The 14,422-nt window shown below is 43.0% G+C and overlaps 2 protein-coding genes across 4 annotated transcripts; one reads left to right on the top strand and one right to left on the bottom strand.

The window, feature by feature from the left end:
- The first annotated feature begins 405 nt into the window (after nt 1-405).
- On the top strand, nt 406-4,001 carry LOC128754727 (NADH dehydrogenase [ubiquinone] 1 beta subcomplex subunit 7-like). Of its 2 annotated transcripts, XM_053857559.1 has the most exons (4): nt 406-643; nt 1,244-1,412; nt 3,696-3,803; nt 3,901-4,001. In XM_053857559.1, the coding sequence occupies exons 1-3, from the start codon at nt 532-534 to the stop codon at nt 3,775-3,777; spliced, it is 363 nt and encodes a 120-aa protein (XP_053713534.1). In that variant the 5' UTR covers nt 406-531; the 3' UTR covers nt 3,778-3,803; nt 3,901-4,001. The 2 variants fall into 2 exon arrangements, with proteins under 2 accessions (XP_053713534.1, XP_053713533.1); XM_053857558.1 differs by lacking the exon at nt 3,901-4,001 and having other exon boundaries at nt 3,696-3,853.
- A 55-nt stretch (nt 4,002-4,056) lies between these two features.
- LOC128754725 (very-long-chain enoyl-CoA reductase) lies at nt 4,057-13,439 on the bottom strand. 2 transcript variants are annotated; one of them, XM_053857557.1, is made up of 12 exons: nt 13,363-13,439; nt 8,841-8,891; nt 6,657-6,708; nt 6,324-6,368; nt 6,156-6,259; nt 5,410-5,525; nt 5,216-5,321; nt 5,076-5,148; nt 4,957-5,000; nt 4,840-4,897; nt 4,681-4,769; nt 4,059-4,507 (listed from the first exon to the last, which is right to left on the bottom strand). In XM_053857557.1, exons 1-12 carry the CDS (start codon nt 13,375-13,377, stop codon nt 4,334-4,336), a joined length of 927 nt encoding a protein of 308 aa, XP_053713532.1. In that variant the 5' UTR covers nt 13,378-13,439; the 3' UTR covers nt 4,059-4,333. The 2 variants fall into 2 exon arrangements, with proteins under 2 accessions (XP_053713530.1, XP_053713532.1); XM_053857555.1 differs by lacking the exon at nt 13,363-13,439 and having other exon boundaries at nt 4,057-4,507; nt 8,841-9,459.
- Nucleotides 13,440-14,422: the final 983 nt, after the last annotated feature.

Raw genomic sequence — 14,422 nt, 5'->3', positions numbered from 1 at the left:
GTGGAAACCCCTGCAAGGAAAACAAAGAAAATATCCCCTGAAATGAACCTAAATTCTTTCGTTGTTTATCACAACAAAAGGTTTTCCATGTAAAATGTATCTTTTTTTTCATATCTCAGCAAATAGGTGTTAAATATAGTTAAATATTTTTGCAGCAATGGTGTAGGTGAGTGACATGAACTATATCATTTAATAAAAAAGAATGGTGGTATTTACCTGGCTGTACAAGACTTTGTGATTTCAAGTTCACTCACATGTTTATAAAAGAACAAATGATCTAATTTATTGAGTATTTTCACTCATGTCAAGATATTAAGCTGAATAAATAAGCGGAACCTTTGTGTCGTTCCGGGGAGGCTTATCTCCGTCGCACCGCACGTCTGTTTATTTCCGTTCTGCAGCGGAAGTGTCTGCTGGGGTCCCGTGGAGGTGACCGAATGGCGGAGTCGTTGCTGAACTGTTGAAATATTTGGATTCTGCAAAGCGAATAATAACATTTATACGTCACTGAGTGTTGACCATACGGGCGACATGGGAGCTCACCTCGCCAGACGTTATATCACCGAGAGTGACACCGAACCGGACCCGAGAAAGAAATTCGAGTTTGACCCCAACTATGGTTTTCCAGAGAGAAAAGAACGAGGTTTGTCTACAGACACCAGACTCGTTAGTTGCATGCAACACAAGATTTGCCTTCGCTGACTACTTTGAAAGATTAGACCCAGTTGTTGTCTGCGGCTAAGCGCTAGCTATATAGCCTAGCATTAGCCCCGCAGCGCTGTCACTCAATGGAACGCTACTGGTTTCGCTCATTTAGCGTAATCCGCATGAAATGTTACCGCAATGCATATTCAGATACACGTGACTGACAATGTGAAGCAACTTTGAATGATACAATCGATCAATATGTTCTCAAAACGAAAGACTTCATTGTCCTTGTGTGTATTGATGACTGAATGTTTTCGTTAGTACACTGTGTATTCAGTGTAAAGACAGTCGTGTTCAATTGTGACGCATGAGGTGAGGACCCCCAACACCAACGGATGGATTTTACATTCACTAAATGTGGTCACGCTGAGAAAAGCTGTGTGTTTTACACAACAATAATGGATTATTGGTGGATAATGGAGAACACCAAAGCAGATGAGCATCTCAATTTTGGAAGATAAAAACGTGTCGTGCAGTATATGTGATTTGAGTCGTGTGTCCCTTTTTCAGGGTGTTCTGTGTTTTCTTTTGGCAGTGATGGTTGCCACTCAGGAGCAGATGAATTTGGCTCAGGTGCCAGTGGAGCAGAGGGACTACTGTGCTCATCACCTGCTGAAGCTCATGAAGTGCAAGCGGGACAACTGGCCTAACTTCCTGGCCTGCAAGCACGAGAGACACGACTGGGACTACTGCGAGATGCAGGAGTAAGTGATCCTATGGATTCAACACGCAAGTCAATCTGATGCTTTTTAAACTGTAAAAATGTGATGTAAAGCCATGGCCCTGCGATATATGCGCACATTTTTGTCACCCTTTTAGGGCCTGTAGTAGTTTCTGTTTGAATATCTGTGAAGTTTAGCTTGAATTTATCTGATTTGGAATCTGTTTCCAATTTGGAAACACATGAACGTGAATCCAGACACTGAGACTAGTCGCCCGCAACGCTTATGGACTTGTTCAAAGGACCCGCCAGTGGGTGATGCCCCTGCACACTGATATATCCAAAACCAGAAGGTTGCATTACATGAGGAACAAATACGGTGGCTGAGTTTGCTGCTTGCTCAGGGCCTCACGATGGTCTTTGTATGTGATGGTCTACTGAAGAAGGAGAGACTTGACATTAGGCCAGCACGATTCAGGGGAGAATATGAATCACGTTTTTTTTTTTTAGCTAAGAATTGATCACGATTCTCTGCCACGATTTTTTTCCTCATGAAATACGTAGTTTATTGCACACATAAACCATGACAAAACAAAGTTGCGTCACGACAGGTGTTGCTGCTGAGGAACCAGTGCTCTCACTTTCATGACCCCGGAACACTCTCCATGCTCCGTCCTTTTTTTCCTCACTAGTTCCCAGTTTGTCATCCATATTCCTTCAGTTTCTATCCGGTCGCCGACCGACCCAGTCACGACCGCATTCACGTCACCCGTGAAACACGTGACTACAAGGCGCTTCGTCATTGGTTGAAGGAGAAGTCACGAGCATTGTGGGAACTCAGAAAGTAGTAGCTTGGGAGCGTAAAACTCACAAAGGAACGAAGCATTTGTGATGCAAATCCAGTCAGTTTGTAAATTAAATGTAAATCGAAATTAATTGAACATTAAATCAGACACAAGGGTGAATCGAAATCACTTTTTTTTTTTCGATTTATTGTGGAGGCCTACTTGACATTATACTTAACATTACTAATTACTGCATGTGTCGCATCGTAGACTGTTTAATTTTAGCTGTGTTACATGATGGTGTGAGAGCCAATAGAAGTTATTGCTACCTTGCTCACACAGTAGTAGTGTCACTTTAGTTATCAACCCAGTCTACACGCCCACTGGAAGAGCAAAATTGAACAAATGCAAAATTAGCAGAGGGTGTGAGATCCATATTAACAGTCACTTAGGTTAGATTAGGTTGCCTTTAGACTCAAGACTGGCTGGTTTAGAGAGAAATACAATTCTCAGAGTGAGAATTGTATTTCAAACTGTCACGACTCTGCACAGTGTGGTCTGACAAAAGTGTCCAGCCAAGCTCAGCTGAGTTGACAACAACTTGGCTAGCATTATCATGGCTGTACTTTCATCTCGACTCTGCCACGCTGACTTTTCCCAGAACACATTAACCTGAAGAGCAAACCGTGGTAATTCAGCGGCCGCACATTCAGCTGTGTGAAACATTATGTTTGGCCATTGACCATTTGGCCAGTTTTGTTGCACCGAAACACAGCCGTCATTGTCTTCACATGCAGGCAGAAATGCTCCCATCCTTCTGACAGTTTCAGAGTAGACACACTTTTTTTGGTTCCGTTATCGCCTCCACCAACTTTAAATAGTGATGGTGAGATGAAGCTTCTTGAAGCACTGAGGCAGTTGGTTCCACTCCTAAGTCGTCTCTTTAAGAAGGTTCATTTGCGCTCTGGCACCACCAAGTGGACATTAAATATGAGATTCTGCAAGCATGACCTTGAGTTGCCCAAAGCTTTCAGTTGGATTGTCATCAACAATATCAGACATAAATGGGGTTTAGTTGTTGCGTGGGTGACGTCAGTGTGTAGTGTCGCATTTAAAGCTGAGCCTCTGGATTGTCATACGTATTTAAAATGAAATTGGTCAGAAAAATACTTTTTTTTTTTTTGCTGTTGAGTGCTCAAGTGTTTGTTCCACCTCGAACTGAGTTAGAAAGAATCCACTGCAGTTGGGATCAGGTCCCCGTCTGCAGGGATCATTGCATGTGATGCCAAATGTCCTGATATAAAGGCAATGGTCTTCCACCAGGCCTCACTGTCATGTTACCACAGCACAGCAGCAGATATTCATGCCACTATTTCACTTTTCTGGCGTTGTGTTCGTGGCACTAAATTATTAGGGGCCACTGGTGTAAGAAACTTGATGCGCGATACAAGAGCACCTTTTTCACTTAAATTAGGAATCAATATAGTTGTGCATATTATAGCTCGTGTGTAAGTTTGACGTCATTTCCTGCCCGTTTCCAGCTACGTGATGAGAATGAAGGAGTACGAGAGGGAGAGGAGGCTCCAGCTGAGGAAGAAGAGGATCGAGGCTCAGGCTGCATGATCTGCCAACACCTTTCTCTCTCCTCTGTACATAAACCACCACCATAACTAATAAACCATCTTGTTTAAGCCCTAAATGTTATTCCAGTCGTCGTGTGTATCAACTGCACTGTCATCTTCTCAGGTACGCCGGAGATATGCTCCATAAATTATACATTTTATGACCGAGCCTCAAGCCGGAGGACATTTGATCAAGCTCCATAAATGCCCTGCTGGTCCAGACTTCAGCCAAGACCTGACTGAGGATGTCCTCCAGGACGCTGGAAATAAAACCACTATCCAGATGGTTTTGGTATCTTTTTTTAATAAATTACTCGAGTCAGTCTGAAAAAAAAAAACGTGGCCATGGATTACATTAGGATCATTGAGAGCAAACATGGCAATTCCAAACTTGAACTACAGTCAGGAGCACATGCTGTTGAACATTGAGTCGAGCAAAGTTAAGCAACACACAAGAAGCAAGATAGACACTGTTGCAGCGACAACAGGTGTGTGGAAGTGGGGCGTTTGTTGAGTCAGTGAGGGTCGGGTTGTGGAAGGCGGCGCCGCGGATGCTTCTACAGGATGAAGGGGAGGATGGGGGAGCGCAGGGGAGGGTAGTCACGGAACTCCTTCAGGTAGCTGCGGTGCTTTCCCTTGGCCCACACCGTCATCTGGATGAAGCCCACAACAGTGAAGAAGGCCACCGGCAGACACTGGGTCATCAGCGTGAAGCCCAGCCAGGAGCCGAGCTGCAGGGGACAGGGAGTCACACGGTCACAAATCATTCATCACTATAAAAAGTGTTGTGCTGATAAACATGATGTGGATTTCTAGCATGACTTTATGTTGAAATAGACGCACAATCTAACACTACAGTGGGAAAAAAAACACAAGAAAATAAGACGGTTTTAAAGAATTTGACCTCATAGGTGTAGTTTGGGCAAGAGACCAGCAGGAAGATCCAGGTGAAGGGGTTCTTGGTTGGGTAGGGGATCTTCCGAGTTTTGGAGCCTGTGTGGAGACGAGAGCGTGATGAACTCCTTCACTTCGACCAGGACTCCTCTGGAACACGAGTTCTCACCTGGCGGACGGAGGTTCCGAAGAGCAACGTGGATGGAGAAGTTTCCAATCTGACAGAACTGAGGAGAACATCATCACATCATTAAAACTGCATGAGAAGTTAGAAGCAGCTTCTCACCAGGAACATGATGAGGGCCAGTCGGATCTGCTGCTCTCCATAAACTAACACAAGACACGAGACGAGAGAGAGTTATCGCGTGAGGCGAACAGCAGAGGGGCGAGTGCGCTGGGACTCACTGGGCGGTGTGTAGAGCGGATGGTTGATGTAGTAGGCCATCCAGGCAGCAAAGCCCCAGTAGTAAGTGCAGTTCTGCGTGATGGAAAACACGGGGTTAAACTCTGACGTACGTGGCCACCCACCTCACACCATCACTCACTTTAAATATGTTGCGCAGCGGCATGGTTCCGTGGGAGAAGCGGTGGACAAACACCGTCTCCAGCAGCCTCTTCACATAGTGGAAAGAGTGACACATACAGGCCAGACTGGGAACAGCACATGCGAGCAGGTGAGCACAGACCCTCTCACTACAGTCATTCAGCGTGTGTGTGCGAGTTAGAGTGAGACACCTACTGTACGACCCAGTGTTTACTTGTAGTGAAGTCATATTTGGGAGCGTAGATTAAAGGAACCCTGAAGTAGAACAACAGGTAAATGACCAGAGGACCTGTGTACTCCGTCATGAAGACCTGGAATGAAGAAACTTGAGGTTTAAAAAGTGCCATAGAAACAGCAATCTTAAGAAAAAAGTCGAGAGTTGTGGTTACAAAACAGATAACATCCCATAATTTTAAGAATTATAAACAAGAAAATATATACTATCATGGATTCATAATTTGGATTTCTGCGATTTTATTCTATTTTATATATTTTGGGCGTTACACTCTGGATTAGGGAACATTTATTACCATAAATAAACCACTTATTTTATATGTATCAGCAACAAATGAGCTTGACTATATTTTACCCTGGACTGACAGTTCAGTCTAAACAACACCATTATTACAGATGATCAACAGTAAAAGGTGAAAATAGTCCTGTGTAAGTTTGTGAAATTATTTTTTTTTCCACTATGAATGTATTTTGTAAACTACAGTTCATATATTCCGCTAGACGGACAGACACTTCACATTATTACAGTTAAACATTCAACCAAAACGTTCTCCGTTATTTAATTTTGCCAGCCTTATGAGATGTCATTGAAAGGGTGTTGAAAAAGTTTGAATAAGAGCAGCAGTAAAAGCCGGGGATCCCAGTGAACACAAGGCAGCGGACAAGCCAACCAGGTCCTGGTTCAGAGGGTTAGCGTCTGCACTCACTTTGACCCAGCTGATCTGAGAGCCCAGGTCTCTGAAGTAGAATGTAGCCGTGGTTCCCACTGGAAGATTCTGCAGAACATCCTCGTCCTTCAGAGACTTTCCCTCTGGGGAGACAAAGCTGGGGCTCGACTGTATGTTCTGAGAATACTGAGGGGAACCTTCACTCACTTGGGTCGAGGCGGATGGACTGACGGGCAGGATACCACTGAGGATCTGTGGAGGACCAGAGATGTAGATGTCAGAACAGTCAATGTTCTCACCATTATGAACATTTCCTTGTTGCTCTCCAGTGTTATTAAAGCCCTTTATTCATTTTATTTTTTAAATCAAAACATCTGTTCCAGGTTATCTACATGAGTCTTGAGTCCTTTATGATCACCCAGATGAGAGTTTTGCTCCCCTCACTTTAGAAGCAACTTCCAAAGTGCTTCTAAAGTGTCTCATTCAAATCTGTGTTTTCCCTGCCCTCCACTGGTTGCTAAGCTGGACCGGTTCACTTACGGCTCTTGTGGAACATGGACTTGATCTCCCCGATCGTGGCATTTGGCTCCACCTGAAATGACCAAACCAGAGGAGGTGAAGAGGCTGGATCACCAAGTAAATGACAATAACACACGTCTCCTTTCATGACAGATATAAGTGATAAATTTAGCACCGGCTGGACCCACGCAGCTCATGGATGTCAACTATTCCAGAGCCAGTATTAGGGTGACGCAGAGCGTCGACACACACACACAGATTCACGGCCAAAGTGGATGACCTTGTGCCAGTCTGCCAGCAACGGCTGCACCCAAATATAAACACAATGGCACGGAAATTGAGAAACAAGTGTTTTTCCTGGCAGCACTCAAACGCATGTCATCCCACCCAGAGCTAACATTTGTATGAGAAGTCTTCTGTCTGCCTCGGAGCAAAAAAGCTTTGCTTCAACTGAGATACATTCACGTCGAGTTTGGAAAAAATATGAATCACAAACACACAAGTTTGATACACCAATTCCAATCTCTATCCGGTCTAGAATGTCGCTAAAGAGAAGGGCCACCAAGACGCTCTGCTTCCCACACGAAAACCTGAGAGTGATGTCAGAGACTCAACTTTTTAACACTTGCAATGGTCGCAGCTGATGGGATTTGACATGGCCGTCAAAAAACAACATAGACCTGACATCACAGCGCCTCCCACAGGACGGGAGTCATCTACAGCAAGAGCTAGATGAACATCTCAGGTACCTAGCATCTATCCATCCATTCACGATTGATGGATGGATGGGTGGGTGGAAGCACAAAGCAGAAGAATGAAACAGAGCAGGGAATGGTAATGATTTAAAAAAGTAATAATAATTTTAAAATATATAAATAAACACTGTGGTTGATTATCAAAATGAATAATATGGTTGTTGAAGAGAAAATTCAATATCTATAAACAAACAAAGACTATGAACACAGTACCAGTAAAAATGAACGAGATAATATATTGACATACTGACATTACAAAATAGTAATCAAACTGTCACCATTACACACTTTATGATAAGTTTTGTGCTCAAAAACATGACTTTTTTTTCTTTTTACAAGCACCAAATGTGCTTCCAGGAATGAAGATAATAAATTATTGCTTTCTGTGATTCATGTAGCTTCATAAATGTCCATGAACATTTTATATACCAAATAATTCAATCTAGTGAAATTGACATTTACAGCCAAATCACCTTTAATTCAGAGTTTCATGGCCTTTCCCAGGACAGCTTGACCCTGCAGCAGTAAAGGTTTCCAACTCCGATCATCTTACTTCTGTTCATGTGGTCTCGAAGACAACGCACCATTTTCAGCACGATGACTTCAGTGGGACAGCCTCTATGTGAACCCTCAGCCCCCCCGGCAGCACCCACATGATAGGCCTAATACTTCAATAAGTGTTAGACGGCATGTGTGTTTCTGGACCGTGTCCAGCTCCTTCCATTAACACCCTCACAGTATTCTTCAGTATTTCCCCACTGCATGATGAGTCGGAAGTGTGAACATAAAGTTGAACCTGTTTACCGGCACTTGAACGAACAAATGCTTGCTTTTCCTTGCAGTGGGACGGCGAGCAACTGCTGAGCAACAATATTCAACTGTCCCTGCCACACTTGAGTGCTCACATGTGAAGCACACATTCAAAACAAGTGATACGATTTCTTATTTTGACAGTTAAACAACAAATAAATATTTGACAAGAGTTGCGTCATGATGAACTACATTTCCTCCGAGCAGTGACTCCTGCTGTGCTCCGAAGCGGTTATTGGATATTTTTATGTCTGGCATTTAATTCACACTTGATATGAACATTGCGACACCAAGCATCACTCATAAATTACAAGTGTATTTGAGAACATGAAATCCTGTTTTCCTAAAGTGGCGCTTTAAACGGACTAAACAACGCAGTTACCATATTTATGACAAAGCTTTACCAGTGCGATGTATGTGTTCCATTTCAGAGACATCGGTTGCCAGGCAGCACCACAGAAATAGGTGTGAAACATTGCATCAGTATTAACTCATGTGACTTGGGGAGACAAATGTCAGGCGACCAAGCCGATGTTCTAGAGAAGTCAGAGACAGTTGCTGCAGACATCACAGGATGCCAGGTCAGAACATTTGTTCACTCAACTTTGGGTGGATTCAGACAGAAAAGCGATGTGCTTACCTTGTCGAGGAAACACAGCTTGTCCTTGGTCTTGGCATCCAGAATCTCCACCTCAAAGAAAACAACAGCTTTCTTAGTTTTCTTGGCTTGTTTTCGTTTAACAGGTGTCGGCGTGAACACAGGTGCGGCTAGCGCCGCGACCGCTCCGTTAGCTGCCTTTTTACTAGTGGCCTCAAGCGCCAGGGCATCCATGTCCACAGACCTCCTCCAGTCCTCCCTTGCTGTCGGTGGTCTCAACCCCCGGACCGTCTACCTGGATGTGATTTCCGAGCGAGCGTTAAAGGAGCGGGGCTGCACTTGGCTCTGAGCGCGGCCCCTCCCTCTTCCTTCTCGTCTTCAGTCCTTCACTTCTGGTCCTTTATTTAACAGGCAGGGACCCCCGGAGAACAGATCTATGCCACATGTGTGTACACAGTTGCGTACACAGGAATGTCCAGCATGCCGCGCCACAAACGCTCCACTGTAGATCATCTGCACGCTCCTCAAGCCCTCCAGGCTCCATTTCAGCGTGGCACCCACTTAGTTCTGAAATGCAGCAGCTTCCTAAAACAGATACCCGCTGACCTCTGACACCACTAAGTGGCCAAAAGGAGTGAAGTTATAACAGCAAACAACACACCCTTTCCTAGTTTGACCCCATCGCTTCCTCCGCTAGCAGCTAAATATAATCATCGGCTGCAAACTCTGCATAACTAACCATTTTAGCCGCGGTCCCCCCCCCACCCTGGTCATCCTATTTAGTGATGTCATGGGATCTCTATTAATTTTCAGCCATCCAGTCTGCTAACATGCCTTTGGAGCACCACAGCATCAGGTGGTGGTCCTTGTCCATCAGTGACTATTTCCATGCTCCGCTTTAGCTCCAGCGCAGTGTCAGAGCATCACACCATGTCTCAGAAGCAACCGCCTCCCGCACCTACGGAGATGCCTTTTCCTGGGCGATAATAGTCCACACGCTGAAAGCTTAGTCGGGCATTCCCCTGAAACACCCCTCCCACCCGCCACCCCTCACTTACGCTAATGACCACCAGTCTGGAAAACCCATTTTGTAAAGCGGATGGGACGCGAAGCAGCAACTGGTCAAACCCATTTGTCATTGAACTTGGCCCAGCTTGTGCCCTACTAAGGCACTCGACACCGGTAAGCTCTCGACTTAAATGAACATGCAAATGGAGCAAGAACAAAAAGTTAAACGTTCCTTCTATATATTCTTAACTGCTGAACCAAAAGTCTATTTTTATTTGTTTTTTTTTTAATGTAAAAAAAAAAATAATCGTAAAATGTGTAGTTTTTATCAATTCAAAATACAACTGTATAAAAAATAAATGCATTAAATTACAATATATTAGGTCGCTGATGAAAGAATGTTTGATGTGAGATTGAAATAAACATTCATTCATCCATTCATTCAGGACAGAACATAACATGGCACTTACTGTCACACAATACTCTGTAGTCTTCACAATAAGAGCTATAAAAACAAGCGTTCTACTTGGATTAGCTGGATTTATTACGCTGATTCCTTGTGAAATCTGTGTTAACTCTTTATTATTCTTTAACTATTCTGGTTTTGAAATGATTTAAAACACAGACACTTTTGGACAAAACATTCTTAGTCTGTCCAGCAGGCGTCCCGTGAATGGTCAATGGAAATCGGTACAGATATAAAGTTGTTTTTGCGGGCGGAAACAAACATGCAAATTAGCAAAAATGTGAAAAATGAATACGTGGGTAGGACCAGCAACCAACAGGAAGAGAAAACATCTGTGGTCAGAACAACAATTACGATCTGAGACCAGAAAAGCATAGGAACATTTCAGCTTAAACAAGTGGAAGACCTGGAAAGGCCCGTATTCAAGGCGGACTTGCATTTCAAAGTGCTACATCAGTGATGCAAGCGCGTGGAAAGTGCATGCACGTTGGACATGCTGCTCATGCTAATGCCGCGCTAATGACAAAATAATTACACATTTGTCCAAATGCTAATAAGTACAGACACTATTGTTCCGTGTTTGCAACAGCATGTGTCTGACTGATTTCGTGCTGTAACATGTCTGGTTTTAACGTTACTAAAATACAAACAGGAGACAAAATGTAAGTAATAGAGAATGACTGCGGCCTATATTTAGAGGGAACTCGGTTCATTCTGTTGCCTCACTTAGTTCATTCACACCATTAAGGATTTCATGTATATCAATCAGCAAAGTCGGTCATGTGACACTGCACCCAAGGGGTTTTGGAAATTAAATCCATCATGCTTTGCCAGTCGTATCCCCTGCCACCGTACCTCCCCCAGCTGCTCTATATAAAGCTCCCACTGGCAGCCTCAGTCTGTCCTGGCGAGGTAGGCCCAGGAACCAAGCGCCAGGCGTGAGGAAATTTCAAGTTATCAAACATGGAGTTTCACTGTGGTAAGAATAGCCCTGCCTGCTTCGCATGCTCTCGTGAATTTTTTATCTTGAATTTTGAGGGGGAAAAACAAATTTGCTTGACTGTTGGTGCATGAACATATCAAGTGTTGAGGGAGCAGACACAGCTCTCTGATGTGCTCCACAACTAATTCAGACAGTCAATGTAGGAAGGGGACGATTAAAAATGAAGATGTAGGAACAATGGAAAGGTTTTTAAAGCCTTAAGGCTGAAGTCACATTTGGGAGGTTTTACTGAGCATTTCTGCCATTGAAAGTGAAAAATCAACAAATCCATTAGCAGCAACTGATGTGGCTCCGGAACCACTGGGACAACTATTTAAACCACATTGTGATCTATTACAATTAGTGGTGGGACTTTAATGAGTTCATAGTGATTTAATAATTAATCATAATGAACACGTTAAAATATTTGTTCGTTTTATTTTAATTGAATTTAATTGAACAGTTTACTCTCCAGACCACAGGGAACCTTTGTAAGTGCAGGAGTTCCTGGTCCACTGATCCCACTGATGCACAAGACACGTGGCAGCTGGGATGATAACAACAACAACAAACATGGAAGAATCCCTGAACAAAAGCATCTGTTTGCTTTTGTTCAGGGAGGTTTTTCACTACACAATGACCAGGGTTTCCACTACTCTGAATGTACTTGAAATTCTTATAACATTGAAACTGTTATCCAAATATTTTCAAGACATTAAAAGAGTCTTAGTTTAAATAAGGTGATATAAAAACTTGGAATATAGACACCATCTTGATTTATTGTGCTATTGTCAAACTGATGCAAAATAAACAATATTTTGTCGTTTAAATGTATGTATGGCTCCATCATTTGATTCAGTAATATACTAAATTCATTCAAATTGAAAAATGTGGCTTCTTGTGGCAAATTTTCTTATTCGATTAAACCGCGAAATTCTCTAACAATTTTTTTTTTTCATTCAATCCCACCCCTAAATAAAATGTTAAGTTTCTCCAAAACCTGGACACATCATATGTAGATATATGATTAGTGTTTATGACAAGATACATACATTCATCTAGTGACTATTTACTGTACAAAATATGTAAAGTAGCTGTTAAAATGAACACAATTTGTCTCTGTCAGACATTATAATACAGTTTCAGAGAAGCATGACGCAAGACACGTATTGAGTCATACATTATCAAACGAAGGGGCCCACACAAACGCATTAAGTCATAAATCTGAAACTTTGAACCGATTTTTGCTCAGATACACGTTGCATGCTGCCCTTTGGTGAACCTCCATAAAATACTGTTGGACGAAAAAAAGACTTAAATCAAAACATATGACAAATATCTCTGGAATAGGTTCAAAAACATCTTCACATATTATTAGAAACTTTAGATAATGCATGAACTCATAACACCATTTAACCTTCGATGCGTGGGCCCATTTTAACACACTACTTTCCGCTGTTGAACTGATTCCACACATATTCAAGTGCTGTTTCACTTCTTCCAGGTTGCAAACTCCCCCAAGAAGCCAGTGCAGGTTAGATTGGTTTCAGTCGGGCTGCTTCAAATCCTGTTGGGTCGGTTTTGTAGGTGAGATAACCACTGTCAGTTGCGCAACGGTGTCAATGCAGACGAAGCAAAGTCGTTTGAAGAACACGCTCAGGGTTGTTTTAACGAAACTCCACAGCCAGAAGACGCTGAACTTCAACAGATGAATGACAGGGCCGGGGTTGTCGTAACTCACACTGGCCACAGACAGCGCTGTTGCAGGGATTCAACTACGAATACAGCCGTTTATATTTGTCTCACATCATGAAAACTAAGGAAATCAGTTCATTCCTGATCGACTAAGTCCAAACGGCAAACGCACGACAACAATGAGAAGAACGAATAGCACTATGAGACGGCGATTTCCGCGCACGCGAGGCCACAAAGCTGCGGTCATTGTCGCCTGCTCTGACAGCAGAGTGTGGACAGTAGCTTCGAGCCTTTACAATGGGAGAAACGGTGCGTGGCAACGCTATATGGCTCGCATGGCTGCGGCGCTACCGTCGCAACAACTACACCCCTGTGCTCCATTCATGGTTTTGAGTTTCACAGACACCACTCACCTCGTAGTGCTTCATCTTGACAGTTTGGAGTCTTTCCTAGTTGGCTGTATGAGTGACGGTCCGGCATCCAATCACCGCGGCGATAAATTCCTGGTGAGATGGAGTGGGCGGGACTTCACTTTCCGCACGGCCAATTGCAACTGCAGCCACTTGAGCAGACTAGAGTGTCTGCGATTCAGCCAATGAGAGAAGAGCAAACTGAAACGCTGACCTAATTGGATTTGCTGAGTTCCTGCAGACTCCGTCCCTATTATTATTGTTATTAACTATAGTTACATGTTTATCGCCTTTTAATCCTGACTGTAAAACGGTGGTGTTGAAGGGAAACCTTTCTCCATGTTTCATCCTGAGCGCAGACGTGTTCCTTCCTTATCATCAGAATAAGTTTTTTTGTTTGGTTTTTTTGTTTTGAAGTCAATTAAATTTAAATTTTTAAAAAATGACTCTGCATAGTCGATCATCTTTTTGGTATTGATCATTCACTGGAAGAGGGAAATGACAGCTGAAAAGTTAATGACAAATTCAATTCATTCACATAATGGTGTGTGTGTGTGTGTTTATTTTTTTCATGAACAAAATGAAATCCTTGCAACTACCTCACCCTTGCCTCCTCCTGTCAATGGTTGGTTCCTAATGCACTGTGATCCATCCCTGTCTTTGCTCGGTGACAGATTATCTTGTGGCCACCTGCTTGGATTTTCAGCACGTTATTCTACGTTGATGTTTACTGGACTCTAGTCCATTAGAAACCTTTGCCTGCTAGTCCTCCAACATCATTTTATATTTGACCCTGTTGATCTCAACGTGGCTTCTTGGTGGAACTTACTGTTTACTTTACTTGCTGTAATGTTTCAAAACCCTGCTGTTGTTACCACCAAGAGATTAAGTGAAATGTCATTAATTTAACAGCTCTCAGAACTCTCATTTGAATCTCTTGCTGAAACTCTTTTGTCACAGACCATAGCTGTCAGTCATTTCCAAGATAAAATAAATAAAATAAAATAAACGTCATGAGGTTTGTTTAGCTTACTATTCTAAATAATAATCAATAATTCTCTTT

This window comes from Synchiropus splendidus, chromosome 2 (genome assembly GCF_027744825.2).
Source record: "Synchiropus splendidus isolate RoL2022-P1 chromosome 2, RoL_Sspl_1.0, whole genome shotgun sequence".
In the NCBI taxonomy this organism is placed as follows: Eukaryota; Metazoa; Chordata; class Actinopteri; order Syngnathiformes; family Callionymidae; genus Synchiropus; species Synchiropus splendidus.
This window is presented reverse-complemented; position numbering and strand designations above follow the sequence as displayed.